This window comes from Schistocerca gregaria, chromosome 3 (genome assembly GCF_023897955.1).
Source record: "Schistocerca gregaria isolate iqSchGreg1 chromosome 3, iqSchGreg1.2, whole genome shotgun sequence".
NCBI classification, from domain to species: Eukaryota; Metazoa; Arthropoda; class Insecta; order Orthoptera; family Acrididae; genus Schistocerca; species Schistocerca gregaria.
The window spans coordinates 496,634,039-496,653,709 of record NC_064922.1 but is presented as its reverse complement, the minus strand read 5'-3'; the positions used below and the strand labels follow the sequence as shown (position 1 = coordinate 496,653,709).

Here is a 19,671-nt window from a genome sequence, read left to right as displayed (position 1 = left end):
TAAGTCTACAAATGCTAGAAACGTAGGTTTGCCTTTCCTTAATCTTTCTTCTAAGATAAGTCGTAGGGTCAGTATTGCCTCACGTGTTCCAATATTTTTACGGAATTCAAACTGATATTTTCCGAGGTCGGCTTCTACTAGCTTTTCCATTCGTCTGTAAAGAATTCGTGTTAGTATTTTGCAGCTGTGGCTTATCAAACTGATAGTTCGGTAATTTTCACATCTGTCAACGCCTGCTTTCTTTTGGATTGGAATTATTACATTCTTCTTGAAGTCTGAGGGTATTTGACCTGTCTCATAGATCTTGCTCACCAGAATGTAGTGTTTTGCCAGGACTGGCTCTCCCAAATAAAACTATGGAACGTATTCCATGGGCATTTGTCTAGTAAAACAGCTCTTACGTAAGTTGTAATTTTGAGTTCTGCAATTACGAGATTTTTGGTAAAAGAGACACATAAGAATCGAGGGGCACGAAAGGGAAGCAATTATTGAGAAGGGAGTGAGACAGGACTGTAGCCTATCACCGATGTTATTCAATCTGTATATTGAGCAAGCAGTAAAGGGAACAAAAGAAAAATTTGGAGTAGGAATTAAGGTCGAGGGAGAAGAAATAAAAACTTTGAGGTTTGCTGATGACATTATAATTCCGTCAGTGATTGCAAAGGGCTTTGAAGGGCAGTTGAACAGAATGGACAATGTCTTGAAAGGGGGATATAAGATGAACATAAACAAAAGAAAAACGAGGGTAATGGAATGTAGTCGAATTAAATCAGGTGACGCTGAGGGAATTAGATTAAGAAATGAGACCCTTAAAGTAGTAAAGAAGTTTTGCTGTTAGGGAAGCAAAATTTCGGACGATGGTCTGAGGAGGATGGATATAAAATTTAGACTGGTAATGGCAAGAAAAGCGTTTTTGAAGAAGAGAAATTTGTTAAAACCGAGTATAGATTTAACTGTCGGGAAGTCTTTCCTGAAAGTATTTATATGGAGTGTATCCATGTATAAACGTGAAAAATGGACGATAAACAGTTTAGACAATAAGAGAATAGAAGCTTTTGAAATGTGATACTACAGAAGAATACCGAACATTGGATGGGCAGATCACGTAACTAACCGGGAGGTACTGAGTAGAATTGGGGAGAAGAGAAATTCGTGGTACAGCCTGACTACAAGAAGGGATCGGTTGGTAGGACACATTCTGAGGCATCAAGGTATTACCAGTTTAATACTGGAGGGAAGTGGGGGAGGGGGGATCGTAGAGGGAGACGAAGGAATGAATATGTAAGCTGATTCAGAGGGATGTAGGTTCCACTAGCTACTCGGAGACAAAGAGGCTTGCACAGGATAGACAAACATGGAAATCTGCGTCAAACCAGTCTTTGCACTGAAGACCACAACAACAAAGGCACATCCAGATGTGTCATATGGAGGAGGAGGAGGAGGATCTTAGTGTTTAACGTCCCGTCGACAACGAGGTCATTAGAGACGCAGCGCAAACTCGGATGAGGGAAGGATGGGGAAGGAAATCGGCCGTGCCCTTTCAAAGGAACCATCCCGGCATTTGACTGAAGCGATTTAGGAAAATCACGGAAAACCTAAATCAGGATGGCCGGAGACGGGATTGAACCGTCGTCCTCCCAAATGCGAGTCCAGTGTGCTAACCACTGCGCCACCTCGCTCGGGGATGTTTCATATGACCCCATAAAAAGAAATCCACAGGTTTCACCTCCAGAGATCAAAGTGTTTAGAGCATGTCCAGTGTGACCAATCCTAAAATTTGCAAGATGTTGATCTAAAAATGTCCGAACATTCATGTCATTATCACACCCATAAAGACCAAAATTTTGAACGGCTTTTTACATCCTATAAAGTTCTTAGCTATACATCGCAAGGAATTATATAGTTATAGCACTTGGTATTACATATATTCATTTTGTGTTGTAGTATATAACACACGAATGTGCCAGACAGTCGCAGATTCAGAACCATCAAAATTCTTTAAAATATATATACCGCCTGACAAAAAAGTGACTCGCCCAGAAGGAGAGGAGGAAACGAAATCAAAATTCATGGTTTAAAAGGGAACGCGATGTTTTAGCGATTAGAAAATCGGATCAGAATCAGAAAGAACTTGGCAGCATTAGCCCACTTATGACTATTACGCTACACCTCCTTTGACGTGGGTGATGCTCTGATTCTGTTAAGGAGAGTGCCATAAAACCTGCCCCAACTGTTGTAACTGCTTCTTGATATACTTGATGCTGATACTGGGTCTGAGTTTACGTCCGAGGTGGTCCCACAAAAGTTCTATTACATTTTTACATTACGTTTATCGTTATCCATGGATCCCTTGGAGAGGAGTCTGTGGGATGTGGAAAGAACAGATCTGAGGATCTTGCTAACCACGGGACTTCCACAACATCTTTCAGACAGTACTTAAAGTTACGTGCCCTGTGTGGACGAGCATTGTCCTGTTGAAATATGGCACTGCGATGATGTCGCATGAGAGATAAAGCATGAGGATCCAGGACGTCCATGACGTATACGTGTGCCGTGAGAGCTTTTTCTGTCACAACCAGTAGTGCTCTGATGTCAGAGCCGATGGGTCCCCACAGCATGACTCCGTGTCTCTCTAGAACATGGGAAGAATAGAACCTTTCACCAGGTCAGCGCCATATTCGCCGACGAGTCTCCGCTGAACAAAATACGATGCCATTCATCAACAGTTCATTTTTTCTGGTCACGCTGTTGCAACTCCTTACGCAGCTCTTTGTGTTGTCCTGACGTGAGCCTACAGGCTGGATGATAATTCCTTAGTCCGGCTGTTGCTAGTGTGCAACCATCTTGCACGGGGTGCATTAATTTTGTCGCAAGGCAAACGAAGATGTAAAGGGGTTATGATGTGCTTGGCGTACAAAATTGTGGGGCTTCTTTGTGGTGGTCTACCAGAATCTTATCGACGAGTAGACCAACCTTCACGTTCCAATATGAGGCCACTGTCGCACTCGAATGCTCCCCAAAAAATTGGATATTGAGTGATTCGTCGAGCCGGCCAAATAGAGACCCACAGTGGGATCCCTTTCAAACTCCGTCAGGTATTGATAACGCTGTTTCACAAGAGTATGCAGCTTCTTCGCTTCCTGGCGGCTATAAACCAACACCTGACACTTTTCACGCCCGTTGTTACCAGACTTGGTAACAAAATGAAGCATTAGCAACATTACAGCACTCTGGTGTTTGTTCTACCTATTACAGAGAATTGCAACTCTGACCATTTACACACCAGCTGATTGTATATTCGTTTTCGAAGTTCCACTGAGATCATATCGTGGTTCCTGGGTGTTTCACTTTTATGTCAATGTGAGGGTACAAACTATGGCACGAGATTAGAGCGGCAGTTTCCCGCCACAGACTACGTGGCTGGCGGTTGCTACGGGGCCGTGGCGACTGGCTAGCGTGTACCCGGCGTTGGAAAAACCCGAGTGGACGCTCAGCAGGAGCGCATATGGCCGTATTGGCGCTCTTAGAGAAATTTATATGCCACAGAAAAAATGACAAAAACAAAACTAAGAGTGATACGGAGTTTCCAGTTGGCACTCATGGACAGAAAAATATGCAAAGCTAAATTATCTTGCCACGCTACAAAAGTATGTAATAGTTTAAAAGTTATTGTTGTCTAAGGAACTGTAAATTTATGAAAGTTCAAAAGCTAATATCACAGCAATATTTTGGCCGATTAATATAAATATAGTGTCTACGGTTGCGGCTAGTAGAGGTGCTTCGAGAAATCATAGCCGATTCAGCAGAATATGTACCATTTTTGAATGAGGTCGGAATGTGGGATTCGACTGAGACAAACTGTGTTTTTAGTAATTAATAAATTTGAAGAGACGAAACTGGCGGCAGCATTCTAAAGTTTAAAGAGGTAGATGAGTAATTAAGTATGTATTTTTATTTGTTTATTTATGTTAAGTATCAAAAATTTGGGAAAAGCTAAATCATGCCACAAGAACATTATTTGTGTAACAACAGTGGCAGATACAGAAAACTGGGCCTTAAATTGCTATTGCCCGGAAAATTTCCGTATTTTCCATTATATTATATATGTTTTGTGTTTAGTTTTAGAATATTTACAATCTTTGTCAAACATTGTATTGAGTTAGGCAGTCGTTTCGAGGGTGCATAGGATCTTTGATGACTGGACAGTTGGCTCTGGACGACGCTAAGAGCCGGACGTGCCGCGCATCTGGTGCGAGTAGTGGGTTGGTAGCCACGTTCGAGAGCGATCATGTGGAGCTCAATATAGTGGTTTAGGACAGCAGACAAGAGTGTATTGGTGAATTGTGAGTAGACTGTCGAGAGCCATGATCGCGACAACTGAATTTTATAGTGAAGTGTTGTAGCATCGGTTGTTAAAGGCCGCTCTTACATAAAAGGAAGGCCCTCAGACCCGCATTTAAGTGTTTAGCAAATACATTGAAGAAAAAAAACCACTTGCACAAATTATAAATCAACGTGAGTGACTCAATATTTTAAATTTCTCCGCAGTACCTGCCTCCATTGTTTTTTTGTATTATCTTGTAAATAATAGATTTCAGCTATCAGTCGTCCTTTTTAAGTTTTATTGGCAGATCCAGATTTCAGCTAGAAACTAGCCATTCTCAATGCACTATCATTGTTGACCAATGCATGTACTGCCTGTTGGTAGGACTTCATCCACAGTTCATTGAATACTACAGCAGTAGAGATAGTGCATTGAGAATGGCTAGTCTCTAGCTGAAATCTAAATCTGCCAATAAAATTTAAAAAGGACGACTGATAGCTGAAATCTATTATTTACAAGTCAATGGCCTTTTGAACTGAAGGTAACCTGATAAAGGTTTCTTTGTATTTTATTTCATCGTAAAAATTGAATTTACGACAGGTGTGAGCTGGCACCCTATGACGAAAAACATAGCCAAACATTGAGACCAGCCACAACTCTGGGCCGCTCAATTAATCCGAGTGTAACATATGTATACATATTCGTGCCATAGCAAGTTTTAGCTCGAGCCAAAATATTCAAACTTCAATGAGCAGTGCCCAGTACAGTTATATCAAGCAGTGTAGATCTCGTCTTTTTTCAGGTCAATATTTCCTCCATCCCAGGTTCACATTTAAAGATAATTCGGGTTATCACAATTACTCCGGTAAGAATTTTATTTTGTATAGTTTTCGAGGACATACATTCTACCAAAACTTTTTCTAAACTGTCAGTGGTTTCTTATTACACGACCACATTGTCGACGGCACATTAAATCATAATTGGCGATCCTGCTTTCCTTCTTGTGGTAGCACATAGATTCTTGTATGAGTGTGAAAATGCATAATGTTTTATTTTTTTTAAAAAAAAGATAAATAAAGTAACAGTTGCACACACTGAGTTTCTGACGTTTTGAAATTTTCTGTCCTGATTTTTCTCCTGATTTATTAAAATACTAGGATGATTTATTGCAGTTTTGGAGCCTTTGAATCTACATCTACACCTATGCGGCTGTTCTGCAAATAGTGGTGATGTGACACATTATTAGAGAAATTAATCTCCCGTGAGATTTTATTTTAAATTAAAATCGAAAAACATCAAAAATAACTTAATTGTATGGTAGAGGTTCCTGGAACCACCTTCACACTAATTCATTATTATTCCATTCTCGAACAGCGCGTGGAAAATGCATTTTTATCATTCCGTGAGAGCTATTATCTATCTTATTTTATGATGCTTATCGTTTCTCTCTATGTAAGTCGGTGTTAACTAAATATATTCCCATTCTGAGGAGAAAGTTGGTGATCGGAATTTCCTGGGAAGATCCCTCCGCAACGAAAAACGCCTTTTTCGAAATTTATTTACACCCCAAAATCCTGTATCATGGCCGTGACACTCTCTCTCCTATTACTTGATAATATAATATATGCTGCCTTTCTTTGAACGTTCTTTATGTACTCCGTTAATTCTGTCATTTGAGGGTCTCACACCGCGCAGCAGTACTCCGAAAGAAGACGGACAAGCGTAATGCATGCAATCTCTTCAGTAGATCTGTTGCATCTTCTAAGTGTTCTGCCAATAAAACTTAGTCTTTGGTTCACCTTCCCTACAACATTTTTGTATGTTCTTTTCAAATTAAGTTATTCGTTATTTTAATTCCTAGGTATTTAGTTGAATCGGCCTACAAATTTGTTTGATTTATCATGTAACCGAAGTTTAACGAATTCCTTTTAGCACTCATGTGGATGACCACACACTTTTCATTATTTAGAGACAATTGCTAATTTTCGCTCCATACAGATATCTAAATCGTTTTGCAAATTACCCTCTAGCATCTTCAGTTCTACGTAGGCCCAGGGTCGCAAGTGCTGCATGATTGGTAGCTCGTATTCCTATGTTCGCGAACCTCATGTATTTAGTCTTCATATCGAATTTTATTTTGTAACTCCTCGTGTGTTTCCCTCTGGTGTTACACTTTATTTTGTTAGTAAGCCACAGCAATGGCGCATCACAAGCTCTCGTCACGCACATGCTTGTGCCCACAAGTCCAAACGAACTACAAACGCACCTGATTGTCACAACCAGTTTTCTCTTCAGCGAATAGAAGCTGTAACTAGTGTAAATCTGTTTGACGGACCGAGAGTGGACCCTAGGACCTTTACATTTCATGAGCAAGTGGTCTACCCGTGGGCTATCCATGCACGACTCACGACCCAACCCCACAGCCTCACTTCTGCCTGTACCTCTCTCCTACATTCCAAACATAGGCTGGTTGTCAGACGTACTAGTGTAGCTCAGTCGAACAGACTTGCCCGCGAAATTCAAAGGTCCTAGGCTCGACTCCCGGTCCGTCACACAGTTTTAATCTGCCAGGAAGTTCCAATTCAGCCCACATCCCGCCGTAGAGTGAAAGTTCATTTGGGGAGCTGTTAGTGACAAAACAATGCCTCAGCATACTTTATTATTTTTACGACACCCTTTCTACTACGTAGATTTTTTTAACACTTTTCATTGTCCACCCCATGGTCGGATGCTAAAATCCATCGCATTGTAGAATATATTTTTTATCAACAAAATACCTGGCGAGCTCTTAGTGGGGATGAGGGGATTCCAATTAGGAATACCTAGGCGGAGATTTCCAGTTCGCCGGCCGCGGTGGTCTCGCGCTTCTAGGCGCGCAGTCCGGAACCGTGCGACTGCTACAGTCGTAGGTTCGAATCCTGCCTCGGGCATGGATGTGTGTGATGTCCTTAGGTTAGTTAGGTTTAAGTAGTTCTAAGTTCTAGGGGACTAATGACCACAGCAGTTGAGTCCCATAGCGCTCAGAGCCATTTGAACCATTTTTTTTTTATTTCCAGTTCCGTCATTTGCCTGTCATCTTGGGGAAACACCCCGAAGACTATAGTCAGCACAATGGGATTGGATCAATCTGTATGTATAATTTACTCAGCTACATGGTTCATTTCATATTGCTACGCTACTTTACTTGCCTTACCACTAAAAAATATAGTGAAATTGCGATGAAATCCAGACTCTTCTCTGCTTACAGGCATTGATAAATATCAACGGGGACAGCTGAAAATGTGTGCCACGAGTGGGACTCGAACCCGGGATCTCCTGCTTACATGGCACATGCTCCGCCCGACTGACCCATCGAGGACACAGAGGATAGTGCGACTGCAGGTAATTATCTCTGGCACTCTCCCTCTGAGACCCACACTTCCAACTTACTGGCCACACACTACATTATAGTCCCCCTGCTCACTATAGTCATTACTTGCGGAAGTTGGGTTGGGTTGTTTGGGGGAAGAGATCAAACAGCGAGCTCATCGGTCTCATCGGATTAGGGGAGAATGGGAAAGGAAGTCCGACGTAGCCTTTCAAAGGAACCATCCCGGCATTTGCCTGGAGCGATTTAGGGAAATCACGGAAAACCTAAATCAGGATGGCCGGACGCGGGATTGAACCGTCGTCCTCCCGATTCCCATTAGAGTTTGAGCAATGTGAGTGCATCCACACTGAAGATCATTGGCCGGTAAGTCTTATCTATATGAAGATGGTATATGTTCTTTTGGACATGTTCATATAAAAAATATAGTTGTTGGCTTTGCTTTGGTTTCGATGTCGACTATAATAATGTAATGACTTAACGCGGTTCTATTTGGAGAAAACTCAGCCACGTGCCAGAAGTATGTAATTGGAATTACGGAAAACCGAAACCATAGCGACGAATACGGACTTGAATCTCGGTACTCCCGAATATGGGTCATCTTTTGAACCAGTAACCTTATTGATTAGTCCTGTTATCAGAGAGGATACATTACGTCAGAATATGCTAATAAAAATCATGTTCTATTAGCTATATAAAAACTGTTTTAATTTGAATGTACTATGCTCAGAATCGAGACATCATCAGGTGACATGATAAAAAGAGGGGCCGTCAAATGAAAACCACGCACTCGCCACAACAGGACCACGAAATGGTTCCATTGAAACGCAATCACCGCACCTGTTAAGACATTTATACCTGCGAGAGACGGGACGATCAATGCCTGTTTCGTTAAACGCGGTCGGACGCTGACGTATCCACAACCGCACCCACTCTTGCACTTCTTCGACCGACTGAAACCGGCGTCCACGTGTATCTTTCTTCAGGTCGCCAAAGATGTGCAAATCACACTGTGAAAGATCCGGGCTGTACGTAGGATATTGCAGTGTTTCCCAGCCAAATCGTTGAAACATAGTCTTCATCCGATTGTCAGAGTGGGGACGAGCATTATCGTGCATAAGGATGATTCCGTCCCACAGCATTCCTGGACGTTTTGACATTATGGCGATTCACATTTTTCTGCAAAGTGGCTTCATAAAACTGTGTTCTGATTGTGGTTCCATGCTCGAGGACGTAGACAAGCAGAGGAAGTATCATGTTGCATGGTGACGCCCACGCTGCTCCAAAAGCACACACACACTCACACACACACACACACACACACTCACTCACTCACACACACTCACACACATACGCATGAGCGCTTCCACGCAAGCACACTGCCAGCCAGACAAAGACTACTCTTCGACGATTTGGTGATGAAACACTACAAACTCCTCTGTACAGACCGGATCTTTCATAATGTGATATTCACATCAGTGGCTACCCGAACAAGGAAGAAGGACACTAGTGGACATCGATTTCAGTTGCACGAGCAAGTGCAAGACTGGTTGTGAATCCATAAGCTGCCGACCGCGTTTGACGAAACAGGCATTGACTGTCCCGTCTCCTACTAGGATATTGCCTTAACGTGTGTGATCATTACTTTCCAGTGGAACCATACCAAGGTCCTGTTGTCGTTTGTGGTCAATTCTCATTTGACTCCTCTGATAGAAGATCTTTTCACAAACATGAATTAACATATTATTTCTCTGTTAGTAAATAACAGTGGAGGTTTGCCGCCCATAAAGAATGCTCAGTTTACAATGTGAGGTATGGTGTACAATTTCAGCTGTGGGTAATCATTAGTCCTTTAGTTCTCCCACTGCACGCTAGCAGATGTAACAGTTACTCACATACACCAGAGCGTCAGGATTATCTGCAGAGATTGTGTCGTTGCCGAAGTAGAACTCCCTCACTTTGGCTGCTGCAGCTTGTTGTTCCTCTACTGTTGACAGGTGCAGACAGGGCCCCACCGACTCCACGAACTGGTTGTTGAGAGTGTTGATCTTATCGGTATCGTTAAGTATCCCAAAACCTGAACAAAAACATACAGCAGTGAGTACCGAAACTAGATTCGTGCACGATGCACGTTTCCGCACACACTGCCCGTGCCTCAAAGCCGGGATGTTAAGAGCGACCGGCTAGCCCTCCTGAGCCGTCAAGCTGGAGAGCTGACAAGGGAGTGGTCTCAACTCTCATGTCGCCGCGGGGAGTGGCCGCGTGGTTAGAGGCGTCACGTCACGGATTGTGCGGCCCCTCCCACCGGAGACTCAAGTCCTTTCTCGGGCATGTGTGTGTGTGTGTGTGTGTGTGTGTGTGTGTGTGTGTGTGTGTGTGTTGTTCTTAACATAAGTGTGTACGTCTAGGGACCGGTTATTTATTTATTTATTTATAGTATGGCAATACAGACACATAAGAAACAAACAGACAAATCACTAATATAACAAACGTCAATAATTGCAAACCAACATTACTAATATAACAAAGTTTAGGATTACAAACAAACATCAAGTCTGTTAAAATAATATATCGACTCTGGAGTTGCGAACAGGAAGTCGTCGGGGCTCCCATTATAGGCTCTTCTGGGACACTCTTCACCAATGTGGCTGATGGTCTGACTTTCTCCGCAGTCACACTGAGGGAATGTTATTTTACCCAATTTATGCAGGAAGTAAGCACATCTGCCATGACGAGTTCTAATCATATCTAGAGTGGACCACGTTTTGCGTGGTAGGTCAAAACCAGGTGGCTTTTGTGTGATGCAAGGCATGTTATGATTTTGCCATGCGTTCCATTTGTGATACTGAAACCTTCTTGTAAAACAGTTCCTTACTGTTCTTTTTGGCGGGTTCCTAGATCGAAGCCTATTAGTGTTTGCAGCCTCAATGTCTTGGTGGATTGGCAGGCTTCGATTTCCCATGATGTTTTTGTATTCACGTACAAGGGCGTCCGTACGTCGCAGGTGTGGCGGCGGGATGTGGCTTAATATTCGGAGCTATTGCGTTGGAGTGGGATTAATTACTCCAGAAATCATCCTTAGAGTGTTATGCAACTGGACATCCACCTTTTTTACAAGTGGGCTGTTTAGCCAAATCGGAGCACAGTATGCGGCAGCCGACAATACAACTGCTAAAGCAATTACCTCTATTCCTCGCCCACGATGGAATTTTTAAAAAAAAAGCCAATTGGATTGCGTTCTCCACTGATCTAGACAAATGTTTGGGATGGATACCACCTACTAGGGACCGGTGACCTCAGCAGTTAGGTCCCTTAGGAACTGACACGCATTTGAGCTATCACGTCGAAATCGCCAGCAATTTTTTTAGCACTCATAGTTAACGCCACTAGAAATACGTAACACAAATTTCACCTGCCAGTACACACTGTAATTTACTTAAAAGAAAGTTGTGCAAACTTGTATATCCTGGCCTGACGCGTGCCAACTTCGAAAGTGATACCCTGGTTATCTCTAGTTGTTGCTGTGGCGCATATGGTGCACATTATCGGGAATTGCAGCTCTCGCATTATCGCTGCGGCACTCGTTGAAGAGGCTTTCTTAAAAATGGATGCTAATTTGTATCTTGAGACTCTTCCGTTTGGTCCATGTTTGCAAAAAGAACATTATGGGATTGTGGGTCCTTCTTGATTCAAAGCTCTATTGTTTAATGTTCTTTCCGATACTAGTTTCTTCGACAATATAGCCATCATCAGTCGGTTTTTCGTTATTTGAAAACATGCAAAATTAGAATCTTTACGGATATGGCAAAACGTTATTGAGCCGTGCGTGGCTCGTGTTTCTGCCATAATGTATTTTACACCCTGTTTTTAACGTACTTCCACCTCACTACGGTAATTTAAATTATTGCTGTCACTGAGTTGCTGCTTTGCCTGACTGTGAGCGGCGTTAGCAGCGCCTATCGATAAATACCCCCCTCATAGTATCTTTGCTCGACGGATCCTGTACGACCTTATTCCCTTCGCCCATCTCCTCCTTTTCCTCGAACAGATACGGATCCTCTACACCTCCCATAAACTCGATCCTCCTCACCCGCTGGTCTCTCCCATCCTCTCCCGCCCCAGTCCACTGCCGCGCCTGTACTTCCACGTCCCACCTGCTCTCCATCTCTCCACTCTCCTCCCCTCCATCTACCCCTCCTACCAACTTTGATCCTCCCTCCGTCTTCCCGTGTTTGTTCCTATGGGCACCCTCTCTCCCTTCTCTACCCCTTCCCTCCCTCCTCCCTTTCTCCCCACTCCTCCCCCAGGCTTCCCCTACCCCCATGCCTCCATTCCTCCTCCCATCTCCTCTGCCATTGCATCATTGCTCTCCCCTCTCCCCCTCCCCTCCCTCTTCCCCTCTTGGCAGGTCCCCAGACTCGCACATATTACATGGACATTCATGTGCCGGAGATTATCGCCATCCGTTTTCTCGTGTGTGTGCCACCGTGTTTGTGTTTACTGTTCGCCGTCACGCTCCATTGTTCACCTGTGCCGTCGAAATCATCAGTGTTTGTGCGCCATGCCAACGTGTTTCATTGTATTTTTTTTTTTGTCGAGTGTGAACGGCTCCGTGTTTTTGTATTTCTGTGTCTACTGGTTTTTGCCCGTCAATATGTCTATATTGTATCTTTTTTATATTTTCTCATTGTCAACTCTAAGGCTGAAGAGCAGGGTAGGAGGCTGCTGCCAACCTATCTGATCTACAGATATTGAAATTACAATAAAGGAAAAAATCTTTGCTTGACTTCTACTACTTCCCAGTCGTTGTCTGTCGTAAGAGAATTCGGGTCACGAGTTCGGGTGGGCCAGTCAGCTGGAACGCGTCTGGAGCGCTCTCCGGACCTGCCAGTCGGGGAGTTGCAATGCGGCACTAGTGCAGTCGGACTGGAGCTGTGAGGCCTGAGTCGACATGGCTCGCCCGGCCATTGCTGCCACGCATCTCTTTAGCTGGGCAATGTTCTTGGTGGATCGTCGGTCGGTCATCCTACCGGAAGACGCATTTTGGGTCGCCGATCGTTCATGAGTCGGCTGTGTGTGTGTGTGCACGCGCATGGATTCCCGATTGGTTTTCGTGTGTGCTTAGTTACTGTTGGGTATCGCTCAGGTCTTCGTGAAGGTGTTTATCAGGTTGTGTGTGTAGTTGGGCTTATTTCCACAGACGACTATTTCATATATTTTCGGTATTCTGCGGGAGGCGGTCGGTTGCTGCGGACCAGGAAGTTATATCCGAGCGGTGCAGTCGGCTGGTTCCGCTGGCGGTCCTGCGCAGTGGCGGAGCGTGTGTGGAACTGTCCGATCATTACGAGCTTCGTGGTTCACCGACTCAGGACGTAAAATCTGAGAAGTGGTTTCAACTACGCAAGCTACGTCCATTCATGTTGTGTGGTTCGTTTCGGTGGTTCGCTGTTGGGGAGGTTTTTCTGTGAGCAACACCGAGTATTTCTATTGCTGAAATTTAGCCGCCATGCGGTGTAATTAACTATATTGGTTGATTACAATTCAAGTGCACCAGCGGAATTTTCTATCTTGTGACAGTTAGTGTTCTGGTTACCTGCCATGGCCACTGACGTACATTCAGGCAGTGTCCTTTCCTCACCTGTTGTCGCTGTCCAACATGGTGTCTAGTTTAGACAACTAACACATATTTCATTGTGGATACCTTTTTGTGTTAGAGTTCTCATGTTCCGATTGGTGGCAAGCAAGTCGTTGTGTCGGTCGGTCCGTGGCTGTCCGCTGGTTGGATTCCGACGGATTAAGTGTAGTTGGGCTCACCACCTGTCTCATCTAAGTGAACGATGGCAGACCGACCTCCCTGGAGGCTTCTGAGTTCCGTTTTCTTTATTGTCCTTCTCACCGGTGTTTAATTGCCTGTTTATAATCCATCATAGCCAATGATTTAAAAAAAATTGTTTTTACTGGAATTCATGTGTTTTGAATTTTGGAAAATCGATTGTGGGCCTTAAGCCACTTAAAACCTTATTCTTTAAATTACCCTTTAAACAAAAATACTATGGTAATATATTTTCAAATTTAATTAGGCCGTCAGGCGCTTGTATTGCACCTTGGTTCAAATGGCTCTGAGCACTATGGGACTTCACATCTATGGTCATCAGTCCCCTATAACTTAGAACTACTTAACCTAACTAACCTAAGGACAGCACACAACACCCAGTCATCACGTATTGCACCTTGCATATGTTTGTTCTATCTACTTTTGCCTGAGGCTTTCCAGCCTACCTGTGATACCATGTATATTATAATTATTTTATTTGCTATTGTAACTGCATTTTTATTTTGTTGATTTTAAAGATTTCTTGTTTGGGGGCCTTCAGCCGTGAAATAATTGCCTTATGGAAACTCAGAGTTCTAAATGTTTGGCTATGTGCCGTTTTGGTTTAAAGGTGTTATTAAATTACAATAAATTACAATTTTGAGTGAACCTGACCGACACCTTATTTGGCCCTTTCCACAATCCTAATCACGTGTTCTGTCCTGCGTCCTAGTTATTACACGTGTTCTGTCTGGTTCCAGATATTTATTGTATTCGTAGTTTTATAATACCTCATTTACTTTTAAGTCACTTGATTTCTACGTTTGTTGACATTCTTCCGGCATATTTCCTGAGTTTCATTGCCGTTTCTTTGGCATACAGCATGTCACCTGCAGCCGTATGAGCGGCTATTATTAACAAAATTAACGCAAAGCGTTGCTATGTACAGATCAGTGCATATTTCTCTCTGACACCGTAACAATGTTCTTTAGTTGCAGTAGACCCTAGTGTACTATATATTTTTTATTTTTTCTGTTCCAGAATATGATTACTTATTGAGGCTCTGTCTACAGACACTGGCGAGTACCTTCGGTACCGAACGACCGCCGTGTAGTCCTTCACCAGTGGCGTCATTGGATACAGTATGTAGAGGTGTGGGGTCAGCACAAGAGATCAGAAATGGAGCGAGTTCTAACGTTGCGGGTGGTATACTTTACAAATCATGGCGATACTGTTACATTAGTGCAAACGGGCTTCCTTTGTTCCCACTGTAGTTCCACGAGTATGACGTGTCTGGCAATTGTGGCACTGCGGTCGCTTCATGCTCGACCTTTTCTCTCTTACTGAAGCATGTAGGAGTTCAAGGCTAGTCGTGACCTACCTCTAGCATGGAAGATGAGTAAACGATTTTGCTGCTGTGAAGTAGCACTGACAAGACGTTAAGACTAATTATCGGGATCAGATGACCTAACGAAGCTATGCTTTGCCCTTCAGCTTCCTTACAACGACGAACCCATCGTCTAACAGTGCTGACATCCACTGTCACAACACCATACACCTTCTTCAGTCTTTCATGAATGCGTATGGGCGTTTCACCTTCTGCATTCAAGAATTCAATCACACAACGCTGTCTCAAACGAACATCGATGTCGGCCATCTTACAAACTTCTGCTGTGCTGCCACCTGTTGACACAGAAAGTTACTACTGCAGTGGATTGCAGAAGAAGGTTTGAGGAATGGCGCCAAATTCAAATTTTTCACTTAACTTAATTTTTTTAAGTAGAAAAAAAATGGGAGGCATTACTTTTTGACCGACCCTCGTAAATATTCACACACACACACACACACACACACATATATATATATATATATATATATATATATATATATATATATATATATATATATATATATATAAAACAATATTCGCTTCTTACTGATCAGTCATTATAGTAGTACACAATGATCGTCAGCCCTAATGGTTGCTTATGTGGTTTGGACAGGTTGGACACTGAAACTTGCTCTTGAAAATGTATATAAAGCCAAAAATCATGATTCTGTGAAATAAATGATCATAATCTACATACTACTGCCAGACATTTCTCTCAAAAAAGTTGTGTGTGTAGCGGCAATGCCACGAGTCCGCGATTATACGGGGTGTTCATAAAGTCTCTCCGCAGTGCCGTATGATTGTTAGCCGCGCGTGACGTGTGATTGTTCGCCTGCCTGGGTTACTTCCCTTCAAGTGGACTCTGCCAACATTCCGCTGTTTCATTTATGTCATCCAGCGTCAGTAGTATCGTTGGTGTGTGTCGTTACGTGTTGACGTGAACGTTTAGTTCCTTTGTTCGTTTGTTTCGTTTTTGTCACTGTTAAAATGCTAACCATTGAACAACGTGTGTTCTTAGTCGAACAAGTGTTCAAATCTGGTGATGAATACAGTTCGTCAAACATTTAATTCAGTTTTGCCAGAGACAACACTCCCACATCGCGATACTGTGCGAGATTTGACGAACAAATTTCGAAGTACGGGTTCAGTGATAGATTCACTGAGAAGTGTTCGTTCTAGAGTTTTGTCTGAGGATAAACTACTCGATATTTCCGAAAAAAAAGTCCATGATTCCGAACAAGGCAGTAGGAAAACTCTCCCAGGAAATCAGATGTTTGTATCGAAACGGCCCACACAGCTGCAAGGAAAAAATAGAACTTTTCCCATACAAACTGACTGTCTTGCAAGAACTGAAAAGTACTGATCATGGCAAGAGACTGTATTATTGTCAATGGTTCAAATATTTCGTACAACAAAATGGAAGGGATATTCTTAATGAACGTTTTTCACTGATGAGGCGTGGTTTAACTTATCCGGGTACATAAACCCGCAAAATTCTCGTATGCGGAGTACTGCAAATCCATTGTGTATTCGTGAGGAACCACTTCACTCTGTGAAAATAGGAGTCTGATTGTGGATCCCATATTTTTCAACGAAATAATAAGCGCACAACGATACTGCAGTGATATTCTGTACCCATTCATAGGAGAACTTGTGTTAAGTGAAATACTGAACAGTTGCAGGCCGTAGTGGCCGTGCGGTTCTAGGCGCTACAGTCTGGAACTGAGCGTCCGCTACGGTCGCAGGTTCGATTCCTGCCTCGGGCATGAATGTGTGTGATGTCCTTAGGTTAGTTAGGTTTAATTAGTTCTAAGTTCTAGGCGACTTATGACTTCAGAAGTTAAGTCGCATAGTGCTCAGAGCCATTTGAACCAACCACTGAACAGTTATTTCCAGCAAGATGGTGAAATTGCGCATACAGCTCGCGTTTCAATGTCACTGCTTGCTAATGTGTTTGGTGTTCGCATAATTTCACAGAGACTTTGGCCTCCACGATCGCCTGACCTAACACCACCTGACTTTTTCTTCTGGGATGCAGCGAATGCAACTGTCTATAAGAACCGTCCAAAATCCATAGATGGATTGAAATCTGCAATATCCACTTTCACTACTTCTGTTACAGAAGAAATGTTACATCTTGTGTTTGTAAACATGATTAGACGAATTGAACTGTGTATTCAACAACAGGGGGGAGGGAGGGGACACTTTCAACATATAATGTGAAAACTTCTAAGTAAAAATGAATATTCAATGAATTAATAACTTGTATTTCACTGAGTTTCATTTCGGTATATTCACTGCGGCATACGGCACGCGCGGCTATCATACGGCACTGCGGAGAGACTTTTTGAACACCCCGTACTTGCAAACGCGTGTACTCGCTCTCCTTTCTGAGCGAGTCAAAGTCCACTTGTACCCGATAACAGTGACAGGTGGGCAGCGGCGACGCCTAACAAGTCGAGTCTAGGAGCTCACTGAGACAGAGTTCGCAATGACGTCATATGACTCGCCAGCGAGATTTAAACCGTCCGGTGACCCTCTGTACCGTGTGGGCCAAGCCGCAAGAAAAGAGCTGGGTGGGCTGAACCAGCACCATGTACGATTATAACCGAAATGCGACGCAGTTGCATTTACTTATTTATTTGGCAACGCGAGATTACATTTGTATGCCTCCTTAACCTGTAGCTATAATTACACAATAGATTACACGGAAACTATTAATATTTTGTCGGTTATTACGGTATGTCCCAGAAGTTTATACTAATATTATTACATCATTTTAATGATGTGTTACACTTCTCTGCTGTATAATTTGTAGATACGTACTATTTTCACCGGAAGTGACGCCTGTCATGATGGGCACTCGCAGGAACCGGCCATCGATGAGTGGCTGTATTGGAGGTTCCGAGATGAAAGCACCCTCATGCTCTGCTTCGATATGCGGTGACCAGAGAGCATACGAGTACAGCAGCTTCTCCTGAAACCAAAAACGTGTTCTCGCGAAAGTTACATTTGTTACTTCCACATTGTAAACAGTAGATTAACAAAATATCTGTCCACGAAAAATATTCTTCTTGTTCCCAGCTATCCTGGTGCCCGTATCCGGACTCTTTATTGCCAATCTCCTGAAAATCTTGCATTATCAAAATATTTGCTACCACGAGTGGATATACTTAAACAGGATTTCTGTTACAGGCTTCTAGCCGTTATAGAGCAGACTTAATAGAGAAAGTTATAACAGGAAACCGTACACATTAATGTAACGTTTGAATACAAAATTAGTTTGAAGATCGGATCACTTTTAAATTTCACACTTCAAGGTATTCAGATCAATTGGAAAGAGTCAGTCACCACTATAATTATGACATCACATACCATTTTCATTTGACTACAGCAAAGACTGCAAGAAATTGGTGCACTGCTCAAAAGAATTGGGGATACACGACTTTGGGCGTACGTCGTACTCCACTGGGCAGTAACTGAGGACTGGGTATGTTACCAAATTATACCTTTATCTTTCACAAATTAATCCATCAGTATTGTTATAACTATGTTTTTTAATTTTATAGGTAATTTTAAGTTATTTTAATGTAATAAGTTTCCTCTAATTTACGTCTTTATTTTAATGTATCCCTCAGATTTGTGTCCCGAGTTATATTACAATTGTTGGTCTGAAGATGATCATGTGATGATCGGAACTGGTCACTTTTTAATAAATGTGCCTTACGATCTAGACTATTATAATTAATTTTAATTAAAATCAAGTGTATGGGTAGACCATTTGCTCCTCTTGTACATCCTATTTCGCTCTACGAGCATCGCGATGCTAAATGTATATTCAGTTTCGGAGACGGAACGTGCTAATCCTCTGCCGCTAAATACTGTCGTCCTCTTAAACTCGGTAGTATCACCTATTCAGCTCTCAACAGCCCAATGTGAGTTTACACGTTAGTTAAGGGCCTGAACGGCCAAGTGTCAGCAAGCGAAGGTCGTCGAATAATATGTACGTTTTCACTACACACAATGAAGTGACGAAGTCAAGGGATCGCACATGTACAGATTGCGGAAGTATCACGTACACAAGGGCGGTGCAATTTATACCAAGTGATTCATCTGAAAAGGTTTCCGACTTGATGATGGTCTCACGACGGAAATTAGCAGACTCTGAACGCAGAATGGCAGTTGGAGCTAGAAGAATGCTACACTCCACTTCGGAAACCGTTAGGGAATTCAATATTCCGAGGTGCACAGTGTCAATAGCGCGCCGAAAATATCACATTTCAGGCCTTAACTCTCACCACTGACAAGGCAGTGGCCGGTAGCATTAGTTTACCGAATCGAGCGCAGCGGCGTTTGCGTAGAGTTGTCAATACTTACAGACAAGCAATACTGCGTGAAATAATTGCAGAAATCAGTGTTCGATGAACGACAAACATATCTGTTAGAACGAGCGCTTGCTAGCAGCACGACATCGCATTGCGCCCTTCCTGGGCCAGTGAACTTATCGATTGGACCACAGACGACGGGGAAACCGTGGCCTGGTCAGATTTGTTTCGCTTTCAGCTGGTAAGAGCTGATCGTAGCGTTCTAGTGTGTCGGTGCCGCAGACCCCACGACGGCAAGTTGTCAACAAGGCATTGTGCAAGCTGGTGGTTCCTCCATAGTAGTATTGGCTGTGTTTACATCTAATGGAATGGGTCCTCTGGAAATGATTATGTTCGGCTGCTTGGAGACCACTTGCAATCATTCATGCACTTCATGTTCCCAATCATGCTACC

At 43.0% G+C, this 19,671-nt stretch overlaps 1 protein-coding gene across 3 annotated transcripts in view; it reads right to left on the bottom strand.

Moving 5' to 3' along the window:
* LOC126354065 (juvenile hormone esterase-like) overlaps positions 1-19,671 on the bottom strand; it is a 285,547-nt gene that overhangs the window by 21,960 nt on the left and 243,916 nt on the right. For all 3 annotated transcript variants that reach the window (XM_050003436.1, XM_050003437.1, XM_050003439.1), the window contains exons 6-7: positions 17,720-17,870; positions 9,587-9,768 (exon numbers count right to left, since the gene is read on the bottom strand). In XM_050003436.1, coding sequence (XP_049859393.1) covers positions 9,587-9,768; positions 17,720-17,870 — 333 coding nt within the window. The remainder of the gene's footprint in view (positions 1-9,586; positions 9,769-17,719; positions 17,871-19,671) is intronic.